The 24,535-nt window shown below is 35.5% G+C and overlaps 1 protein-coding gene across 4 annotated transcripts in view; it reads left to right on the forward strand.

The window, feature by feature from the left end:
- LOC131069487 (E3 ubiquitin-protein ligase RKP) overlaps positions 1 to 24,535 on the forward strand; it is a 103,640-nt gene that overhangs the window by 65,186 nt on the left and 13,919 nt on the right. For all 4 annotated transcript variants that reach the window (XM_058004946.2, XM_058004945.2, XM_058004943.2 and 1 more), the window contains exons 5-6: positions 597 to 735; positions 899 to 982. In XM_058004946.2, the coding sequence (XP_057860929.2) occupies positions 597 to 735; positions 899 to 982 (223 nt within the window). The remainder of the gene's footprint in view (positions 1 to 596; positions 736 to 898; positions 983 to 24,535) is intronic.

Here is a 24,535-nt window from a genome sequence, read left to right on the forward strand (position 1 = left end):
AAAAGACAGGAGTTGTTGGGGTAAAAAATCGTTTGTGGGACAGGTTAGCACAAAATCTGAATTTTTTTTGGAGACTTTTTGCATTCTCTGGAAAAAGGAATGCCTTAATGAAGAGTTTTCAATCACAGAAAATGAAGCATAATGTAAATAGATTTTACTTGAGAAATATTAAGAATTCTTTGACTTCGGCTGACATATCTAGTATAAAATGTTTTCTATTTACCTAAGTGAATATCAAGCAACATTATTTAAATTCTTTTTGATGTCAACAACTGAATTTTCTATCTCCAGTTTTTTTAATACCCATTTAGTAGTGTGGTTATATGATATAACCACATAAACTAAACATAAACTGATAGAGGGTGAAATTTCCCTTACTGATATAACCAGTCACACCTTGTGTCAAAGAATATCAATTTGATCTAATGATGCCTTTTGTCAATGGATAATGGATAACCAGATGATGTAATAACACACACCCAATAATAGCTATGTGGTGTAATGTAGTCATTTGGTTGAGAGTTTTTGACATCAGAATTTTATATGTTTTAAACTTTTTGTGTTTCTTAAATTATTGATTATGGTGCATATTGCAGGTACAAAGTTTCTCTTTCGGCAAGGTGGAAACAAAGGGGAATGTATGCAACATGCATGTGGGTAGTGCAATTACTTTTGATACTGAGTAAAACTGATCAAATTTTTCTTTATGTACCGGAGTTCTATTTAGAAGCACTGGTATGTACTGGTTCTATGCTTGTATTTTGAAGTTGTTAGTAAAGCAAGATCTTCTAATAATGCTTGATAAACTTAAGATAACCATGAGTATAATATTGTAATTGTTGATGAGATTGAATGTTACAAATATAATATCAGCTTATTGTAGACTTTTCTTTTGCAGGTAGATTGTTTCCATGCACTTAGAAGAAGTGATCCTCCATTTGTTTCTCCTGGTGCTCTTTTGCAGCAAGGACTCACATCATTTGTATGTCACTGATTCCTTCTCTCAAGTTTTCTCTAGGAGTCTCTCTCAAGTTAGAATTTGTTTCAGATGGAAAACTAATGTAGTGACCTGTGCTGCTTGTTAATTAGAAAGATTATAGATGTTAGGTATTGTAGTTTTCTATTTTTTAGACTATGGGCTTTTGATCACCTAGCTGAAGACCACAGCATAATTTAATTTGATGGGATTGTATATTACAGTGTTACAAGATTCGAACTCGGCCAAGATTCGACAAGCTGATTTTTGACTCAAACTCGGATTCGGTACCCTGACTCAGCAAATTGAAAAACCCTTGAAATTTAGAGATTTTAAATATAAAACTTGTTTGATATGCGCTCTAACCAATAAACTTAATGTAATGTCCCTTTTTGTAAATTCTTTGGAATTAGGGACTCTCAACTCACAAATCAATTGCAGTAGATTTCTTTACAATCAAAGACTCTAAAAATCCCTTATAAAACTTATATTGTGGATAATCTAAGTTGCCGGTTCAGGTTCAGTTTTGAAGAACTGGTACACCGGTACGGCAAAAAAGGGTTTGGGTTCGTTTGGGTTCATTAGTACAAAAGCATGTAATATATATATATAAGTTACCGGGTTCGCTGGTTGGGCAGTCGGATACCGGTCCAGTTCGCATGGGGTTTGTGGTACTGGTCCGGTTCGCACACCGGTCCGTATATCTGCTATGTCATCCGCAAAAAACAATGGCAGTCATCTGTCACTGCAACTAAACAGCAACTAAACAGCAACTATTTGCAGCCCGAGAAATAGAAGTTCCGGCAGAATATAGGCAGCAGGGGAAATTTTTAATTGTTTAAATTAATTTTCACCCCACGAAAACAATCATTCATCTATTTATATATGTTGGCTATCATATTTTAAATATATGAATGCACCATGGCCATTGAATTAAATTAAATTATATTATATAATATACAAATAGTATTGCATATATATATATATATTATATTATATTATATTAATAATTTATATTATATAATAAATTAATAATATATTATATTACATAATATTATTGTATATTCATATTATAATATATAATAATATAATATATATTATATGATATTATAATATATTATATTTTTTATTTCATATATATATATATATATAATTTTTACATTGTTTTTGTATTAACAAACCCAAACCCCTTTTCAAAATTTGGTACTGGTGTACTGGTTCTTCGAACCCGAACCGCTTTTCAAAATTTATGCAGCCTATAAGCACAAATAGATTAGCATGTCACATAGCACATAAACTTGTAATCATAGCATCATGATCATACCATAATAGCATCATATACATCAAGTTTAATATCAAAATGACAAAATATTCAAGTTTCATTGTTTCAACTTTCAACAATTTAAAGTTTAATCATCAAATTGATTCTCTAAGTCATCATCCTCATTCTCCTCCTCCTCCTCCTCATCAGTACCATTGACATTGACATTAGATGAACCAATGCCAATGCCTCTTGCACTTGCACTATAAGTTTGCTCGCTATCTGAGTCATCAAATGCAACAAGTTGAGAAGTGGAAGCATCCAAATAAGTATGCTCTAGCTCTATATCCCACATCTTCGATTCCCCTTGGTTGCAGTTACGTTGCTTGTGTGAAAGAAGACATCGGTTGGAATGCACATATACTAAATTCTCAGCTCCTTTTGATTGCAATCTATTGCGCTCTATTGAGTGGACGAAAGAGTATGTGCACCGATTTCTTTTTGAAGCAGATGAACTAGCAACCTATAAATTTCTTTTTGAAACAATTAAAGTAATAAATTTATAAAATTTAAAATTAAAAAATTACTAGTGACCTATAAAGACAGTAAACTATAAATAAACTTGTGATAAATTTTAATTAATTAAACTTGTCATAAAACTTTGACAACGAGGGGTTGTAGGTTTTGGAAGCATGTGCCATGGCAGTACCGCGAACTATGAGCATCCTTCTTGGATCTATGACGAAGAGCATCAACACTTAGACCATTTCCATTTGCAAATTCTATGAACTTATTTGTAATAATATCTCGCAAATCATCATTAGGATAGAGTCTAAGGAATGCTGCCTTGTACCCTAAGTCACAAGGTTCGAATTCGAATTCGAATTTGACGGCCATGAAATTCGGATAAAATTCGACAAGAGAAAAATTTGAAAAAAAAAATCGGATAAAATTCGCATTATATAATTTTGTTAATTTTTTTAAATGTGTATACTTCTAATAAATTCGACTAGCTGATGAAGCAGTTGCAGAAAATACCCATGAGTGCGACCCAGCAGTTGCAGAGAATACCCGCGAATCGCAACCCAACAGTTGCAGATACAGAGAATACCCGCGACCCAGTAGTTGCAGTCTTGCAGATACAAAGAATAGCAGCGTTTCATAGAGAAAATCTGCCAAAAATCTTAAAAAAAACCCCTAAATGCTTTTCAAAAACCTAGAAAAACTCTTTTTAAATTTTTACTCTAATTTGAAAAAATGACGTCATGGCCGTACGAATTTATGGCCGAATTTGAACGAATTTTTTATAGAAGTTTGGAATTCGATAAAAATCGAGCTTCATTCTTGAAAATCGCCGATTTCTGTGACTTAGCTTGTACCCATCAGACACTTCTAGATCTCTCCATGGTGCAATCCTTCCTGGTTTATCAATAAATTCATTGCTATAGTACTTTGGTGTCAAGGCATAGGCAAGAAGATGCAAAGGAGTGGTCATCTTATTCCACCTTTCTACAACAATTGCTTCCACTTGTTTGAAGAATTTTTCCTCGGGGTCATTCTCTCTTGCATGTATAATGCACTTCATTTTTTCAAGCATTGAGTCAATGTGTGATGTCCCCTTCTAGTTGACATCTGTCAGCTGAGTAGATTAGCCTATTACTGACCCTCGTAGGCTGATGAGGTTGGGTAGAGGGTCCTCCAGAGTTTGATTGACCATCTTCAGAGCAAGCACTCCAGGTCTGGTCTTCGTTTGAGGTCTTGAGGACTCCGTTTGAGAAACTTTCTATTTTTAGCAGTCCTGCTATTTTTAGCCAGTAGGCTGGGCAAGGACAGATTATGGTTTGGCAGTTTCCAGTTCAGACGGCAGGCTTTTTTGATGGATACTTAGAGAGATATTAATATTTGATTATTGTAATTAAATATTAAATGGCGAATTTTAATGTTTTAATGTTTTAAAAGTCACTTTAAGTCATAACTTAAGTGAGGGTCTATTTCTCATCAGATGGGGCCAGTTTTTTATTAAAAGGAGAACAATTATTTTTATTTTGACTATTGAAGTGTCGAAATAAAATAATTAAAGTTAAAAACATTTTGCAAGCCAAATCACACTTTCTTGGACATCGCGCCAACCCTAAAGGAGAGGATTAAAGAAGATTTTAGGTCTTCTTTCTTTTATGCCGAGTTTTGATATTTTGTTTTGGAGCTCTGAGAGGAGTTTTTGGCCAAGGGTTTCAGCAGGAGATTCTTCTGCAGTGATCAGTGGTATCGGTACAGGAAAACGTGGGATTCTTGTGCAGCAGCATCAGAGGCTGTGAAATATCAGTTGATCTTGCTCTTCCAGTTGGTTTCATTCAGGAACCAAGGTTGTGCATATTAGACAGAGAAGCATTATTATTTTTATCAGTGTGTGGTTGCAGCAGCAGATTGGGAACAACCAAGGCGCCCACAGGAGGGATTCATTGTGGCTGTACGGCTGCCTGGGAAATAGCGCCAATATTCTAAGGGCTGCGATTTTTGCATAGGGAGCAATAAAAATCAATAAATAAAATAAGGAGGTATTTATCTTTTATGGTTTGTTATGTATTCAGGGTAAATGGAGGGTGAACGAATGTAACAAGGGTTTGATCAGTTAATCTCTGAATAAGAAGTTATTTCCAGCGCTTTCCTATGTTTTTTTTATTTTGATCTTGTAATGGTTAGAATATATTTGCTGCTTTAAAAGAATGCGTAGAACAAACACAAAAACGCAACAGGTTCAACTAAACTACAGTGTCAAAGTTGAGGGCCTCTTGAGGTTCTTACACAATGCTATCATAAACCTCACCAATGCAAGGCCTATCCATGTCAGTATAGCGAATCATGCTCATAATGGGCTCAGTGAAACTAAGGAGATATGTCACAAGATGCCACCATGACTCATTCAATATTCGTTCCCTAATTTTTGCTGCCCTCTCCTTGCTACTCTGCTTCCATATAGTCCAATTTGTGTTGATCACCATATTGCAAAGTGCCACTTTAACTTTCACAAGTAGTCTCAAGATGATTGTGTTTGATGCAAAACGGGTCTCAACAACCTATAACACAAATTAATGCCAAAACGATTAAAAAATAAAGCCAAACTCTAAAGAAGAATACACAATATAGCTTACACAATGATACTATGAACATTGAAAATTTAAAAAATCAGAAAATGTAAAATTAAATTACTATTTCACTTACCTTCAATAGCTCCAAATCCGAAAAAGATTTAAAAATCCCTTGAGACATGTGGTGGTTTGTGATGAACATCTGGATGTCCTCAACCTTTGCATACACATCTTTGATCCATTTAATTTTTTTCCCAATCCTTTGTAGCATAAGATTGAGTGAATGGATCACTCAAGGTGTCCAAAAGATGTGATCATAGCGTTCCTCAACCAAGAAACCAACAACTCTACAATTTTTTGTGTTGTCTGTTATGACTTGGACAACATTGTGGGGTCCCACTGACTCAATGGCGGAGATGAGAATATTTGCAATAAATTGGCAATCTTTTACTTGGCCTTCACAATCCACAACTTTCAAAAATATTGCGCCTTTAGGGGACACCTCTATGACATTGATCAAGGGAAGATTTTTAGAATATTTCCACCCATCTGAAACAATTGATACACTTGTCTCAGCCCATGAATCTCTTATGGGTTTCAATGCATCTTCAACCCCCTTCACCTCTCTTTCCAATAAGGTTCCACGTACCTTCTCATAGCCTAGGCCCTTATACCCTCTTTGAGATTCGTTAACACTTCTTAACATTTGCTTCCAAAATGGGGAGCAACAACATTGAAAGTCAACCCATTTGCATATATGCACCTTGCTACATCTTGGTCGGCAATGTCTCGACTCTCATTTTTAAATTCGGTTTTCAAAGGCCCCTTTGTTCTTTTGTGTGTCAAGGGTGCTTCACTTTGAGGTTCAGCTGTGGAAAAGAAGGGGTTGTTTTCTACTACAACATTGGGATTAGATGGGGGTTGCATTCCCTTTATTTTTTTTTGTTGCGGTTTGATTCAATATGTGGGCTTCTCTCTCTTCTACTGTTTCATGCTCCCTAATATATTTCATCGCTGTCTCATCTGGTATAGGTTTGCTGTCTTTTCCAGGGCATTTTTTGATGTCTCTTCTTGGTATTCCACACAAATGGCCTACCACCCAAAAATTTGAACTATTACGTTCTACACCACATCCTTGGCATCTCCAGTGGAATCCCCCACCTCTTGGAAGCGGTCTTATAATGTCAACATACTTCCATAGGGGAGAATTTGGATCATTTCTTTGTTTTGATATTGATTGTTCATTTGTGGCAATAGAGGAAGAGGTAGATGCCACTCTAGTTCTTATGGCAAGAAATAATATGGACACATTCAAAACAATTAATTTTTCATGTTTGACAATTTGTGTAACAATAATAGTTGAAAAAAATGTTGAAAAACGTACCTCTTTCAACCAATGGGAGCTTGCAAATGTGTGGAAATGATGTTGCAACACTTGTTGAAACTTCAAAAGTTAGTTTTCAACAACTCCTAGTTGATTTTGGAAGCCAAACTTCGTTCACCCTTTCTTCAACTTGCTAGCAAAAAACTATTGTTTGCAACACAAACGAGGAGAAATGAGCAAAGTCAATGTTTTAAAACTCACTTTTAGGGTTATGTTTTAATTTTTTATGTGGTGGATTTGAAAAAAAAATTAAATTTTGCAAAAAAACCCCCCTTTTTGGGCCGTTAGACCCATGGGTTTGACTTGGGTCCGCCTACGTCCATCCTGGCACAAACCACACTTGTGAATCATGGACCCTGTTTGGACCATAGGCGGATTGGACCAATACTGGACCGGGCTTGGATGAGGGGGCTAGGGGGCGAACCCTGCAACCTAGGGGATAATTGATACCACTTGGTATAAAAAATGATATATTATGATCTGCTATATAGTTATATCCTGATCTGCAGTTATGGGGTTAACTTTGCTCTTCTTGATATGACAATATAAATTGTGCTGTAAGCTTTCTCTCCAATCGCTTATAGCAATGATGATAGGATTGCCGTTTGTGATTATACTTTGGACGTATGCAATAGTTATGGTGCTGTTCCGGATTATGTTCTTTAAATGTATGCAACTGAGTTTGCCAATATGGTGGCTGCTCAAATGAGTGATCCAAATATGTACAAGTATATAAGTAAATAAACAATGTCAAATGATGTTGATTGGAATGAGATCGATCCTCTTTTAATGTCTTAGGATACTGAATGGTTGCACCTCTTACTTGAGAGTAGATGTGGCCTTCCCTTAATCACATTTTTTCATTACTTACACAAATCGGCTATGCACGTAATCACATTTTTTCATTACTTACACAAATCAGCTATGCACCTTCCCATGAGCAATTGTTAATCATACAAATCTAACTGTTGCCTTAGCATGATTAAGTATAATAATTAATAATTTATTGGATACCTAATCGATAGATTAGTAAATCGTGGTTTTTACTTCATGATCAATATAATCATCTATTCATGTCTAATTAATCTCTCTTCTACCGATAATGAATGTTGCGTCTGCATAATGATGATATCAATTTGGACTGCCTTCATATATGATCGATGCATATAGTTCCCCTTGGTTGGTGGAATCATGAATATTCTCTTCGATGTGTATGCTTCTGTGTGGCATCGATATTATGATCTATGAGTATTGCTAGTGTAATGTCCTCTACTAGGAGGCTGCCAATTCCTGTAACTTAATAGCAGTTCTGATCTGATCTGATCAATGGTCCTGTCACTGGATGCTTTTGATTCCTTTCCTTTATATCTCTCAATGTGAGGGAGAGGTCACACCTCTTCATTATGGATGCCCTTTGGCAAGAGACACACCCTTTCACCATTAGCACCATTTGAAAGAGTGCAACTCTTCTTTATTTCTGTCCTTTGAAAAGGACATGTTGATGTGTTTTTTAGACACCTCTAACACAGAATAAAATACCAAAGTATTTTACCCTCTCTTGAATCAAATCACCTCGGATGCTAAATATATGGGTCAACCAAGATGACTCCAAGGTTCCTAATGTCAGTTCTTGACGTGTGGGTAACTCAATGGCTAATGTGATTTGCTGTATGCACAAAGGGACTCACATAATTATTCTAATTTCAAGCTTAGGCTTTCATGAATGGAAGTACGTTTGCCACGGTTTTTCAAATGACTTATGATTTTGCAAGATGAGTGTAATGTCCCCTACTAGATATAAGCTTGTTTAGCAACAATTACCTAATTTCAATACATTCGTAACTCAAATTACTTTGCTTAATTAGGGGACATTTCCTATCTAAACTCAATAATAGTAAATCTGAATCAGATACTTATCATAATGCTAAAAAATTATTCATAATTTCATAAATCGGAGATAGGGCTTGAAGCTTAGCTTATATTTGGAGAGTGGAGAGTCAATTAAGATAACCTGCACCAACAAGGAAAGGCACACACCTACAAACATAGTCATTCGTAACTAGTTATAATCTATTCTGCTGTTATAATAGAGAGGCAGATAGTATATGAGACGTGAAAGGATTGCTTGGGTCCATTGTCTAGCAAGCCCAAGGAATGGTTGCTTCTAAACCTCCTTGCTAGACTTGGCGTCCCGTATTGCTACTCTTTCAATCTTTTATACTTTTACACACATCTCCATCTTGGTGAGATTGGCATGGGGGGAGTAACTGTTTCCTGGACTCCATGGGTCCTTATGACCACATGTGAGCCCCTCGTCACCATTGGAATACTTCCCCATCCTTCTCACACATGATGGTCTTAGCAGACACAGTTTCTAATGAATTACTTTATACTGATTGTATAATGCCTAAGTACTGTAAGAGTTAATGAATTTTCAGTACAGCAATGACTTTGATATAAACTGACAATACAGATTTTCTGGCTTTCCATAATATTATTTGTGCAGTCTCTAATTTAATTAGACATCATCAAAGACTGATAGGAAACCCTCTATAATCATGACCTAAGTCACCTGGTTCGCCGAATTTCATGGTTGAAGTTCGAAATTCAGCAAACATTAAAAAACTGTATGAAGTTCGTTTAAATTCACCATTAAATTCTTACGGAACACATTTTATTAGGGTTTTTAAGAACAAAATTCCTCCTACTCGCAGCTAGGGCACACCATATTTCTTCAAGGCGCAATAACAGAGAAACAGTGGGTGAGAGGAGATGATTTACGTGATGAGCTACACCACGACAAGATCACATAGCATTAAGCACATCGTCGAATGTAAGTCTGCTCGGGATCACAGAAAAACAATGGGTGTGAGAAGTCTGCTCGAAGTTGCGATGGCCGCCTGACTTTCATTCGTTCCCTTCGATCCTGGCTTAGCTTTCATTCGTTTGACCTCTCTCCTGTCGCGACTTCATCCAGAGATATTAAGTTTCTTATATGTAGTTTTCTTTTCTATAGTTTAATTTTTTTAAAACATATATTTTATATTTTAATAATTTACTATCATTAAAAGATTAATATTAAATTTAATTTATTTACATTAACATTTAATATATTTAAACTTAATATTATTTTACTTTACTTGTTTAATTTTTATTTTTTAATATTAATATTTAATAATAATTAAATATATTTAAATATCTAAATTTAATTTTTAAACTTATCAACTTAAATATAATATTATTTTAAACTTTAGTATTTATAAATTATAATTTTGTGAATATATTACTTATATTTAAAAAATAAAATTATATAAGGCGAATTTAATGTCGAATTTTTACCCTTGCCGAACTTCATCCGAATTTTATGGTTGCCTAACTCGAATTCGAATTCGAACCTGGTGACTTAGATCATGACCTATGTAATACAAGGGATTTGTGGACTCACCAATCGATAATAATAGATGGCTGACCTTTAACAGTGATTGCTGATTGTTTCCTATTAGTGGCAATAGTCTCTGCCTTTTCTATATTCCTCCGATTACTTTTTACTGTATTAAGTTAAGAATTCTTTCTGATTTTCTTTCTGATTTACATTCTAATATTATTATTTGTCTGGTCAAATATATATATATATATACTGACTGACATACATATTGCAGTTTATATTAATATTACTATTAAATTCTGCATAAGAACATTATCAGGCTTCATATATTAAGCATACATATTAAACACATTCTCATGCACACCACCAAGAACAAGGAGGTTACTGCCTGTAACTTAATAACAGTTCTGATCTGATCTGATCAATGGTGACTTACTGAAGAGGACTAATGTTGTGTTCTCCGATTGAGTGCTGATTCTTTGATGATTCACTCTGCCTTTTTTGTTCTATATTTATTGCTAGGTGATGCCGATATTCTGCATAGCTGTTCTTCCTTTCTTATTCCCCTTATAAGTATGTGTCCGTATTGTGCCAAGAGACTGGCTTTATGGACTGATTCAATGAAGAATGTCAATAAGATAATTCATGGTTTCTGAATGTGTTTTTATCTGATCGTACTTGAGTGCCTGATTGAGAGGGATCAATCCCCTTCTTATACTATGCAGGTGGGGTATGATGCCTCCAAGAGACATACCCGATGACTCTTCTTAACAAATGGATGGTTATCGTAAATACCAATTAGTATTCTAATCGATTGTTACTTCTTTTGCCTTATTATGAATTGATGTTACTTTGAGTGTTGCTTATCCCCAAACATGGCTCCTAATAGTACCACCCCTTATAATATAATGCTGCGTTTCTCTTTCGCAGCCACAAGCATGGACAAACCACCACAACATATTAAATAATAAAGTTGTAGCTTACTAAGGAGGAGCATATATCTAATCTGCCGTACCACTACATGAAGTTATTTGGTGTGATGTGGCATTTAAGAAGTTCTAAAGGTGGGTGATGAATTTTATGAATTTCCAAGACTTTTCAAACCTTCATTGTGGCCTTTGATATTATTAATTTATTTCATCAAAACATTTCATGAATATCATTTAATAAATATTAATAATAATATCAAACAAACTTTAATAAATATTACTTAATTAATAATAATAGAAAAAAGCATTGATAAATATTAATTAATTAATAATGATAAAATATTAATTAATTAATAGTAATTGCTACATTTATTTCATTTGTACATAATGAATAAATAAAATATAAAATATTTATTAATTAATAAATAAACAATTTTAATTGCTATATTCAGGTTGTATTTCTTGATTGAATAAAAACAAAATATGATGACTAGGGATGAGGCATGATAATGAGCACTTGATCTATTTCTAACAAAGATTTTAAAATAAAATGCAAAAGGAAAGGGCTTAGAGAGTTCTGTTCGAATCCTATTCTAATCCTAGAATGCAAGAGATAGTGAATGACTTAATGGAATCCAACTAGGTTTATCTTTGTCATACAATGAACAACTCCACTCAAACTTAGTGCAATCTTTTAAGGTAATCAATAGATATTCAGATTCATACTCACAACACTATTACCATCCATTTGATCAACATCGATGTGCAAGTAAAATCAAAGTTAAGCTTAGATCAAATTCCAGTTGACCACACAAGGCAAATTTATAATCAACAAATAGGTAGTGGTATGGATAAAACGAATTTCATATAGATTCATTCAACAATTTCTTCATCATACTAAAAAAATACCTAAAGAAAATTTCTAAACTAAATTGAGGATTAAAGAATCATAAAAATTCAATTTTGGCAGCATCTAATTGACAATTCTCGAAAATTTCTCTTTTACAAATGAGAGGAGAAGGGGTTTAGGCTCAATCAAGGACAGCAAGGAGATGTCTTCATCTTCAAAGTAATTAATATTTCTTCTTGTAGTTCTTAGTCTGTCCTCTTGCAAAATTTAATTGCTAGGATGATTCTTTTGAACAAATTTGGATGAAGTCTTCAAAGATGTTCTGAATGTGGTCTTACTTTGATCAATTGTAGGTGTATTTTCAGTAGTTACACCTGCTGTCCCAAATTGAATATTTGAAGGTGCATTATCAGGATGTGCATCTGCTGCCTTATGTTGAACACTTTCAGATGTATTTTCAGAATTTCCATTCGCTGTCCTATTTGTACATTTGAGGAAGATTGTTGAACAACACTTTCGACTTCATCTCCTTGGGAGCTATCATCAACATTTTGCAACTTAGCATATTTGTCAGTGTTTTCATGAACTTTTACATTAACACTTTCAACAATCTTGTGTAATCTTTTGTTAAAACATCTATAAGCTTTACTCTTGGAAGAGTATCCTAAGAAGATACCTTCATTAGACCTGGGATCAAATTTCCCAAGATTATCTTAATCCCTCTTAATGTAACAAGGACTACCAAAAACTCTAAAATACTTAACTAAAGCAGCCTTACCTTTCCACAGTTCGTATGGTGTTTTGTTATGCTTTGCTCTAATCAACCCTCTATTTCGAATATAAACAGCAGTATGGACTGCTCTCTCCAAAAAGAATCATTCACCTTAGACTCATTCATCATGCTATGAGCCATTTCTTGGACTGATCTATTCTTCCTCAACAGCACCATTTTGTTGAGGTGTCCTAGCAGTTGAGTACTGTCTCTTTATGCCATGTTTCTCACAAAAGTTTATGAACTCATTAGATGTGAACTCTCCTCCATTGTCTGAACATAAGCATTTGATTTTCAGCTCTTTCTCATTTTCAACTAAGGCTTTAAGGCTTTAAAGCTTTAAAAGCCTTAACTTTTCAAGTGCCTCTGATTTTTCCTTAAAAATGTAACCCAAGTCATTCTTGAAAAATCATCAATTAAGAGCATAAAATACTTTTCATCTTGCAAACTTGTGGTTTTTGCAGGCCCACAAAAATCAGCATGAATCGGCCAAGACTTGAAACTCTTCCTTGTTTGTTTGCCAAGAGTTGACATTCTTTACAAACCTTGTCTGAAGGGTTAGTGAGCTGTGGCATGCCTCTAATAGCTTCCTTTCTGCTGATTTGAACTAGACTATCAAAATTTATGTGTCCCAACCTCCTGTGCCATAGCCAAGTATCATCCAGCTGACTCAAACAACACTTTTCACTGTTGACATCATCAAGAATGTATAGATTGTTAGCTGCCCTATTTGCATCAACAATACGCTACCATTTTTACTAATTTCACAACAATCTGAATTGAAAACCAAACTATGCCCTTGATCACATAACTGACTCACACTCAATAAGTTGTGTTGTAGACCTTCAACATATAAAACTTTCTCATTTGGCTGATGGGTCACCACCAAATCTCACCTTGTTTCCATTTGTTTTCTTGAGAGTCAAAAACTTAGTTTTATCTCTAGTCATATGCCTATAGCAGCCACTGCCAACTTACCATGTCCTTTTCATTCTGTGCAATAAGAGCTGTTTGCACAATCAAAGATTCTTCTAAAACTTCTTTCTCCTTTCTCCAAACCTTAGTAAACCTCCTTTGCTTTGTCCTTTTTCTCAACCTTCCGGTTTTGATTAGAGAAATTGGCCATACCACTTTTACAAGCTTTTGTAGTGTGACCAAAGTTATTACATTTGTAACAAAAAATATTGCAATTCCTTGAAGGAGCAAAAGAATTCCTATTCATGAATTTGAAATCATTTCTTGCAAACATTCTACAAATTATTTGTTTTGTGTCCAAAGTAATTGCAAGAGAAACGATAACCATAAAAGAAAGAATTCTGAAACTTGGTCATATGTGCTTGCCTTGAGATGGGAGGTCTTTTGAAAGCATTATTTTTGACTTTTGAAGGTGAATCCTTTGTGCTGTTATCATTGTTCTTCTGCTGTTCTTTTGTAGACTTGGAACTTTGACCCTCTTCAAGGCCAACTCCATTTTTATCAGTAGACTGTTTTTGTGAGGTTATGATCTTGTCCAAGGACGTAACTTTTCTGATCAATCTTCTTGTGATTTAGTTGTGTCAAAGATTTATCTAACTTCCTAAGTGAAACAACTTCAGCTTCAAGTCTCTCGCAATTTTCTTCTTTAAGCTTGAGCTGACTTCTGCTGACTTCTGATTTCTTCTTCTATTTTCTTTCCTTCTTCAATCAAAATCTTCAAATCAACTATCAATTTTTTTGCATCCTCTAAGACTTGAAATATTTTGGCTTGTAGCAGCAACTTTAAGTTCTGATTTCTCTTCTTAAGCTTCGTGTTTTCACTTAGAGAACTTATTAGCTCTTGTTCAAGATCCACTTCTCCTACTCCTCCGTCAAAATGATCTTCATCTTCTTGATTTTCAATGTTAGTTTCTTCTAGGGCCATGAATAAAATCTCATCATTTAGAGCACTTAGAGTACTTATTAGTTCTGATTTTCAGTGTTAGTTCTAATTTTTCTTCTTAAGCTTCTTGATTTCACTTAGAGCACTTATTAGCTCTTGTTCAAGATCCACTTCTCCTTCTCCTTCGTCAAAATAATCTTCTTCTTCTTGATTTTTAGATCATTTTAGGACTCCTCATCACTATCATCTGATGAACAACTTTCCTCCTTAGAATAGAGACTCTTTTTGAAATTCTAGGTCTTCTTTTCTTTTTCTTTGAATTTCTTTTTGTTGGACTTAGACTTCTTTTCATAGCTGCTGTCCTAACTTTTCTAGTATGGACATTTGGTTGCAAAATGTCCCACCTTGCTACAATTGAAACACTTGAAAGACAACTTGCCTTTATATTTACGAGAACCCCTTTTTACCTTTCTTATGAAGTGTGCCTCTTTAAAATCAAATTCTTCATAAGAGCTATCAGTTGATACATGTTCGTTATCTTTACTTTTTTTTCAAGGCTTTAAAGGCTATCTCCCTTTTGGATGAAGAATTGGGATTTGTTCTCATCTCATAGGTTGTTAAATGCCATGAAGCTTGTCAATAGCAATCTTGTCAAGATCAGCCATCTTTTGAATTGCTGAAACTTTTGCATCAAATCTCAAAGGTAAAGACCTTGAGATTTTTTGAACTACAACATCATCTTCACCCTTTTCACCTAGGCCCTTAAGAGAGTTTATAACTTCATCAACTCGCAAAAAAGAAGCAGCAACGTTCTCTTCTTCTCGCATTGTGAGATTTTCAAATTGCATCCTACGAGTTTGAAGTCAACTTTGTCATCTCCTTCATATGTATTTTGGAGTTTCTTCCACATGTCATGAGCTGTATCACAACGCATGACTTTCACAAATTTGGTCTTTGATAAACCACATAAGATTGCATTCAGGGCTTTTGCATTGCTTTCAAAAGCTCTCTTCCCTTCAACATCTATAGGAAGATTTGGAGGGATTGTATAACTGGATACTATGCTGTTCCAAATATCGAAACCAAGAGACATAAGATAGGCTTGCATTCAAACACACTAGAATGCATAATTAGAGCCATTGAATAAGGGTGCTCTGTTTGTAGCAAGACCTTCAAGAGCACTCGTGTGCTATCAGGATCAATCACCAAGTTTTTAAGCCCTATTTCTGAAGGTATCTTGCTTTGATACCAATTGAAAAGCACATAGAAAATACTAAGAGGGGGAGGGGGTGGATCAATATTTTGAACTTTTTAATAACATGAAACCACATAAGCCATTGAAGAGCAATCAACAAGATGCAAACACCGAATTTTATCATGGAGAACTCTTTCGGGTAAAACACCATGACACAACTTTTATTCACTGAAATTGGGCACTAACCCAGATTACACAAGTGAGCACCAACTCACTGAGAGCACCAACTCTTCTTGAATCACGAACAACATCGATGAAGCACCCAATTTACATTTATGAGGCACCAACCTTAGAATCGTTGGTTTTGATATGTTTCTCTTCTTTAATTCATAGAATTCTTCTTATCACAACTCGTATAATTTGGTTACAAATCTATTTTAGAACTCTCCTTTTCACAACTTCTACAATCTAGTTACAAATCTGTCATAGAACTCTCCTTTTCACAACTTCTACAATTTGATTACAAATCTATCATAGAAATCTCAACCTCTCGGTCCTTTTAATGCTACACGCAATATACTATGTTGCCTCGAGTTTCTGGGACAGGGGGACAGGTTTCCGAGACGTTTTTTTTTTCGCCGGAATATATATATGAAATTTAATCATAGCAACATAATAACATTTATAAATTAGTCTTGATTCTAATTCTAATATCATTGAATCAATGACCATTCATTGAATCATCAGATGATAGAACTAAGAACATAGCATCAAATGAATAAAATCGAATCATCATTGAATAAGATTAAGAACATGGGATAACATCATGATCAAATTAATTAATCAAATAAGACTTCAAATTTATTATTATAATAATTATTAAATTAATAATTTATTAATTATTAATAATTTATTAATTATTAATAATTTATTAATTATTAATAATTTATTAATTATTAATAATTAATAATTTATAATTAATAAATAATATTATAATTTACAAATGATTAATTATTTTAAAATCATAATTATTAAATTAATAATTTGTTAATTATTAATAATTAATAAATAATAAATATTATTATAATTTACAAACGATTAATTTTTAAAAATCAGAAAAACTTTCTTCATTGCGATCAGGGATCCAGATTTGTAAAAAAAATTAATTGCTTTCAAAACTAAAAAATAATTATTTTTTAATTTTTTATAAAAAAAAATGTTTTTTATTGCCTTTAGCATTGGAAATGGCTAACTGTCCCTGGGACGGCTTAGGTGTCCCTTGCAATCACGGGGTCCCTATAAAAATAGTCGACCGTTTTCGAGTTTTTGGGACGGTTTCCGAAAATTTTCGAGGATCGGGGACGGCTTGGAAACGTTTCCGGCTGTCCCCAAGTACTTGAAATGGTTTTCGTTTCTGAAACTGGTGCCTTTAATTTCTGGAAACGCGTTTCCAGGTAACACAGGCAATATATTTTGTACTCCTCTATTATGACTGAGCATCTCCATACCTTGTCTACATCACCAATCAGGATGTTTCGCTCCCTTCTTAATATCTCAAACTCATGGTACAAACGTCTATATCCAGTTTGACTCCAAAGGCATGACTTCAGCTATGAATATTCCTCGCTCGCTCAAAAAACCAGTTTCTGTTTCCGAAACGGGTGCCTTAAGGCCGGAAATACATTTATGGGTAACAGAGGCAATGTATTTTGTACTCCTCTATTATGACTGAGCATCTCCGCACCTTGTCTGCATCACCAATTAGGATTTTTCGCTCCCTTCTTAATATCTCAAACTCATGGTACAAACGTCTATATCCAGTCTGACTCCAAAGGCATGACTTCAGCTATAAATATTCCTCGCTTGCTCAGAAAAACATTTGATACACCCACCATTATTTGAAGCACGATATATTATCCTTGAAACTCGCATACCATTATACAAAATCATTAATTCTGCCCATACAATCCTTTGAAGTACAAGAACAATGTTATCTCCATTATGACATGATTGGGGGGCATGACAGTCTGCCCTTCCCGAGATCTCGTCTTCAAGCAATGTCAATTTTATCCAAATCTTTTTAATGTGAGGGTTCATAAACTAGCCCTTGGAGGTTTGTCATTCTTAGGTTTTATGTAGGATATAACTTGCTCTTCTTGTTCAACTTTGATATTACTCAAGTTTCAAATTTGATCTAAGACATATGTTTTTGCTCTTAATTCGAGTGCGAGTTACAATCAATAGTTGGAAAGTGGAAGGGTCTAGTTTAAGACAAGTTTTCTCTCATTTTCAAGAGATAATGACCAAGGCCCAAAAAGTTCAGTGTTACCTAGGGATGCATTTCTTGCAAAAAATCAGACGTATAATAACTCTCCCTAGGTATAATGTATATGAATACATCTGATTAAAGTAGAAATTATGAATATGAATTATATGAAGACGTGTTACAGAGGGATGTATATGAATTTATGAATTTCTACTCTCATTTGAACTCTCAATTCAACTCAATTGCTATGTATAATACATATGAAGAATGATTTATCAATTTTATCATATGAATATTTGAAATTTCTCTATATATTTGAAATTTTCCCTATTTTTCATATAGCCGTCTCCCCTCCCCAAAAATGACAAAAAAAAAAAACCATCCTAGAAACCTGTCCCCTCGTCTTAGAAACTTGGGGTAACATAGGCAAAAGCTGATTAGGTTGGCCATGAGTCGAAGCGAGGGTGGGTCTTTACACATATCAAGGTGAGGATTAGAATCATGACACATCTATGACTTTAAATTGTTCTTTTCTAAATAAACTCATATCTTTTGGTTCACTTTTTTTGTTGTATTTTAGATCAACCGAAAGTAGAAATCTCACGATGATAGGAATATGTTTATAGTTATCATTGGGGTAGGCACACTGGAAACACATCCGGCATGAACCAAACATGAGGCATACAATTAAAAACATGAAGCACATGAATATTTGCTAACACAGAGCATACACACAAATACATGTATTGTTAGATCTCTTCTCATTGACTTGAATGCAGCTATTTATTTATTTTTACCCTGTAGGTTTGTAATGTCCTGTTGTGACCTTTTTCACACATCGCCCCATTGCAAATGGGGACCCTCTCTTTTCCTGCTTTCTAGGGTTTTGTTAGTGTCCTATGACCTTTTGCTGCAGTTTCACCAAGCCTTGTCCAGTTCAGAGCATTTCAGGCCCTGACGATTGAAAGTTAGTTTTTGCAAGTTATGTGATTCCGAAATGCGAACACCACTAGAGTGCTTAGAGAGGCCAAAGGACGAAGATCGCAATTGATTTGGACGAATTTGGACAACTTTCTATATTTAGAAAGTTTGCTTTTTTGCTTTTCCTATTTTTTTAGGAAGTTTCGTTTTTGGCATTTTTAGCCCAATCCCCGGTATGGCTATTTTTATAAAGTTTTCCCTATTTTTTAGGGATGTCTGCTTTTTGCTTGTTTGGAATGGGAACTTAGGGTTTGCACTTGCACCACTGACCAGCTTCGACCGGAACTCGAAAACTCCAAGTTTCGACCTAAAAGGCTATATCCCTAGATTTTAGGCTTTTTGCTTTTTCAGGATGCAAACCTAGGGTTTACACTTGCACCACTGACCAGCTTCGACCGAGACTCAAAAATTCCAAGTTTTGACCTAAAAAGCTAAATCCCTAGATTTTAGGCCTTTTGCTTTTTCGGGATGCAAACCTAGGGTTTACACTTGCACCACTAACCAACTTCGATCGAAACTCGAAAATTCCAAGTTTTGACCTAAAAAGCCAAATCCCTAGATTTTAGGGGGCGTGATGCCTCAGATGATCCACCTAGGCATGGATTTCAAATTTCAAGTTAATCCGGTTAAATTTGATTAAGCTGTGAAATTTTGAATTTTTTCTAAGAAATTTGGCTAAGTCTGGAATGTCATCCTGATCCTGAAATTTGACTAAGTCTGGAAAATTGGAGAATCCTCCAAAAACTAGATTTTGCATTATAAGTCCTAGAGACCTGAAACCACTCTCAAACATCCTGGCAATATATATGAAATATAACTTAAAGTATAAGAAAGAATTTAAATGTTATATTTCATATATAGTCCGACCTCTTGAGAGCCTCCAAAAGTCCGCCTTGAAGAGCAAAGGTCTGGAAGTCAGCCCATGTTGGAGATGTCTAAAAGTCCGCCATGTTGGGAGGTAGACCAAAAGTCCCGCCATGTTGAGAGGTGTCTAAAGCCCACCATGCATGTTGGAGAGGCTACGAAGAGGGAGCATAGAACTCCGCCCTCAAGGAGACCTTCCTAAAGTCCGCCTTGAGAGGCTTCAAAACTCCACCATGTCTTGTGGACTCTCCAAAGTCCGCCCAAACTTGTTGGTGAAGATGGTAAGGACATCAAAACTCCGCCCAAGCATGTCAATTGGTGGTCATGCCTCTTAAACTCCGCCCTATGCCTTTTGGAGTGAGAAAAGAAGATGTGGGAGCCTTGTCCAAACTTCACCCTCCAAGCATTGAGCGTCCTTAGAAGTCCGCCCTACCCTAGCAACATGATGGAGAGGTCTAGAAGTCCGCCTATGAGGAGCAACCTCCAAAGTCCGCCATAGGTTGGGAAGAGTTTTGAAGAGCAACCTCCAAAGTCCGCCCAAGGTCTTCAAAGTGGTGGGAGCCTAGCGTAAAGTCCGCCACACATGTTAGGGAGAGCCATGAGGAGAGGCCTCCAAAGTCCGCCATGTCTTAGGACTCTCTAAACTCCGCCACGTGGGAACCAAGTCCAAAGTCCGCCCAAGGTAAGGAGACTCATCCAAAACTCCGCCCAAGGTGCTGCTGAGTGAATGGTCTTGAAACTCCACCCTATCCTACCATGTTGGTGGCCAACCCTTCAAAGTCCGCCATGTTCTGGAAGAGGCCATGATGGCCAACACTCTAAAGTCCGCCATGTGTGTGGGGTGCCCAAGGGGTGAAGTCCAAAGTCCGCCCTATGTTGGAGACCTATCAAAACTCCGCCCTACCCTAGCAAAATGATGCAAAGGTCTAGAAGTCCGCCCATGTTGGAGATGTCTTAGAAGTCCGCCTAGGGGGTGTGTTCCAAAGTCCGCCCTATGCCTTAGCTAAAAATTCGCCTTGATTGAGCTCTTTGCTCAAAGTCCGCCCTCCATGTTGAAGGGACCCTTTAAAACTCCGCCCAAGGAAGTAGATGCTAAGTATGATGTTGAAGAGCCTTCTCAAACTCCGCCATGCCTTGGAGAGGTAAGGAAAGTCCGCCCAAGTTTGAGGAAGATGAAGGTAAGCCTCCAAAAGTCCGCCTACACATAAAAATCGAACAGAATCAACGAAAATACAAAGTGATGTCATGAAAATCCTTCAAGATTTTGAACTTAAATCCAAAATAGAAAGTTTTCAAAAGGAGAATATTGGAAGATTGATAAGGATTTCGAACTTAAATCCAAAATGGAAAGTTTTTTTAAAGAGAATATTGGAAGATTAATAAATATTTCGAACTTATAGCCAAATTGGAAACTTTTGGAAGATATTTTCTTCAAATTTGGAAACATGACAACACTTTCCAAAAGAATGAAGTTAAAATTGGAAACATGATTTGGAAGATTTTAAGGGTTTCTGATTGAGGATTTAACTTTATTTACAAATACTTCGTTGTAAACTTCATTTCTACACCAAGGAGTTCGAAAATATTAAGGAGGGCATAGTAAAATACTTTCAGTTTGGAGTTCATCTGGAGAAAGTTTTGGATATTGCTGGAAGTTGGATAAACTTTTTTGACAAAAGTTTCACAAATTTTTGGAGAAAGACAACCAGTACAAGGATGAATTATTGAATCTCTCCTGAATTTTTGAGTATTTTTGAAGGTGAAATTAAATTTATGATGCAGATTTATGTATTTTCTGAGTTTTTCCAGAGTTTGAGAAATGATTTTTAGTGAATTTGTTAGAATTTCTAAGGGAGGAAAATCGTTTTTTTGGCTAAGTATAAGAAATTTTCGGAGTTATAACACTTGGTGTTGGATTGTGATCATAGTCATCTTGAAGGTTGGAGAATTTACATGTGAAAATCCCATTCTCATGGCTAAGTATGAAAATGAAGTGAAATTTTCCAAACACTTAGCTGTTCGTAGCCTCGATTTTCTTTAATTGAAAGATAGATTTCTAACTTATTTTCCTTTGGTTTTACAGGTCGCAGGAGGAAATAGAAGCGGGATCATCATAGAGACTGCAGTTGGAGTTTCAAGCCAAACGAAAGATTGAGGACAAGTTCACAGGCAAGGTTCATCCGGGCGTGAAGATAGCCAAAATGTGGCTAAGTATGGGAAATGTTTCCCAAAGAAAACTCCAATTTCCTCAATTATGATGAAGGCATGTCAGGGTATCGAGAAGAAGGACATGATCACAACGAATGCTTGAACAACTTGATCCCATCATTTCATATTTGCAAGGGGGTTATCTAGAGCTTTTACCCTCCTCCCACACAACATAAATTGGCAACTGAGGGCAGGATCATCACAGAAAACACAAATGGAGTTTCGAGCCAAATTCAGAATTGAAGACGGGACCACGAGCAAGGTTCATCCGAGTATAGAGAGGGCCAAAATTTGGCTAAGTATGAGAAAAACTTCACGAGGGGATTTCTTCTCCAAATTCAAGGCACTTGAAAGAATCTCAAGGCATCAAGAAAGAAAAGTTCTCAGACTTGGTGAAAATATCGAAAAGTTAGATAAACTTCCAACTTCATGAAGAATTTCATCTCCTGAAGGAATTAAAAAAGACAAGCTCCCAAGCAGAATCAAATGGCGACAAGAAGGAATCAAATTTCCATACTTAGACGATTTCTTGATGCAAATTGGAGAATTCAAGAAAGACATCCAACACGTTGAGGTGGCGCCTCTTCATTTTCCAACCAATCAGATCGCTCCAAGTCAACATGTCCAGGTTCGATGAACTTGACTTATCCAGAAGCTTCTAGAAGGGCACATTTCACAATGCAACAACCTTCTATTTTCATTGATGGTTCATATTTAGCAAGAAGGACAAGTGTCCCAAATGTAATTGGTCGAGGGTAGTTAGTTTTGGGAAACCCTAATTAGGGTTTATAGCTTTCAATTTGGGCCCTTGATCACTGTTTGATCTCGGCCATTCATTTATTCTTGAAAACTATATAAGGCTACCTCCTCTCATTTGGAGAGTGTGAGGTTTTTGATGTATTGTTGCTTAAGGTCATTTCCAGATAATATATTGCATGTGCGCTGCTTTATAATCTCTATTATTTGAATGATTTGCATGGTTTCAATTGCCTCAACACTTAGTTAAAATTAATCTAGATTTGCTTTCATTGTTGTTAATTTGAATGAAGGATTTGATAAGTATCAATTGATGGTGTATCTCCGCTCATACTTTTGGAAAATGGATGATTTCCATTCTACCGTGCAAAGTTAGTCTGAGCCCACCCCCTGTGCATCCCAACATCTTGATCATAAGCACAACCCATTGAAGATTGCACCGGCCTTGTGTAGTTGTCCCTAGTGTGGCGAAGCAAGGCTTGGTTTCTTGAGAGCACCCAGTTGATACCGTCTCTAGAATTCGCAGGATTAGATTAGCCTTTTCAAATCCTATCCCTTTTTCCCTTTCTTTTGAAAGTCTAAATCCCCAGAAAATCCAAAAAAAAAAAGAAAAAAGAAGAGCCTAAAATTGCTAAATCCATCTAAGTCTAGCAGTTCAAGATACTTGTTAAACGTAAGTCCCCCTTGAAATTTTAGCATACCCTACCCAAGAAGCTATTCCACGAAAGTTGCTTGTTCGCACATATAGACCTTGGAATCAGTAGTGATTTTTCAGGAGAGGATAGAATACCTTCGGGTATCCTATTCTAATGTTTGGTAGATGATAAAACAAACACCAACATGTCCCCAATTTGTAAGGTGACAATTAATTAGATTGATTTTTATTAAGTTATCAAAAATAAATAAAATATCCAATGATGACTTAATATTAATTAATTTAATCAAATAAACAATTAAATATTATAATGTCACTTTATTAAATGAAGCATTCCAATGTTCAAGTTGGCCTTATCTTCTAGAAAGTCCCTGGAATTCTTTATAAGGAGGCTCACTGGGAGAAGTAAAGCATGCTTGGGTTTGATAAACGATTTAATGTTTCTGGAGACAAAAACCTTCAGGATAACGGAAGGGCTGGACAGAAACCTGGTTCTTCCAAAGGGTTGGCTTCACGGCGCAGTCTACGTCAAGGCCAAATTGCGAAGTCTCCATTGGAGACAAATTTGTAAGGTTCAAGGTTTATTTCAGAAATAAAGAAATTTACATCTATATTTCATTTGTAAATAAAGTTATCATCTGTGTGGTTGTCTGCTGGATATTTTCTGAAGGATATTATTGTCGGCACTTGTAGCGTTTAAATATTACAAAATCATGGGGATTAATATTTTGGTATAAGGAAGGGAAAATAAATATTTTATTGGTGTGAGTTCGATTATAAAGCCGAGTTTTCCACTGCTGTTAACTACATCAGGCTTTGTCAATTGTAATAGCCGATTAATATTTGATTTTTCTTAAAGCTTTGAAATAGCCTTGGATATAGCTATTTGTGCTGACATTAGAAGTTGAAATATTTATATAAGCCAACACCCCAATAAGACGATATATTAAGGTCTGACTATAGTAGGGAAGTAAAATATTTTCAGCCTCCAAATATTGAAGGTTTTATTTCTGCAGTATTGTAATAATTGGCGCATGATATTCTTAATGTCATTTCTGGATTTGTGGATCTAATGTGAAGCAGATCGTATTCCTTGAGGGGGGTTTGAT

The sequence above is a fragment of the Cryptomeria japonica genome, chromosome 11, assembly GCF_030272615.1.
Source record: "Cryptomeria japonica chromosome 11, Sugi_1.0, whole genome shotgun sequence".
NCBI classification, from domain to species: Eukaryota; Viridiplantae; Streptophyta; class Pinopsida; order Cupressales; family Cupressaceae; genus Cryptomeria; species Cryptomeria japonica.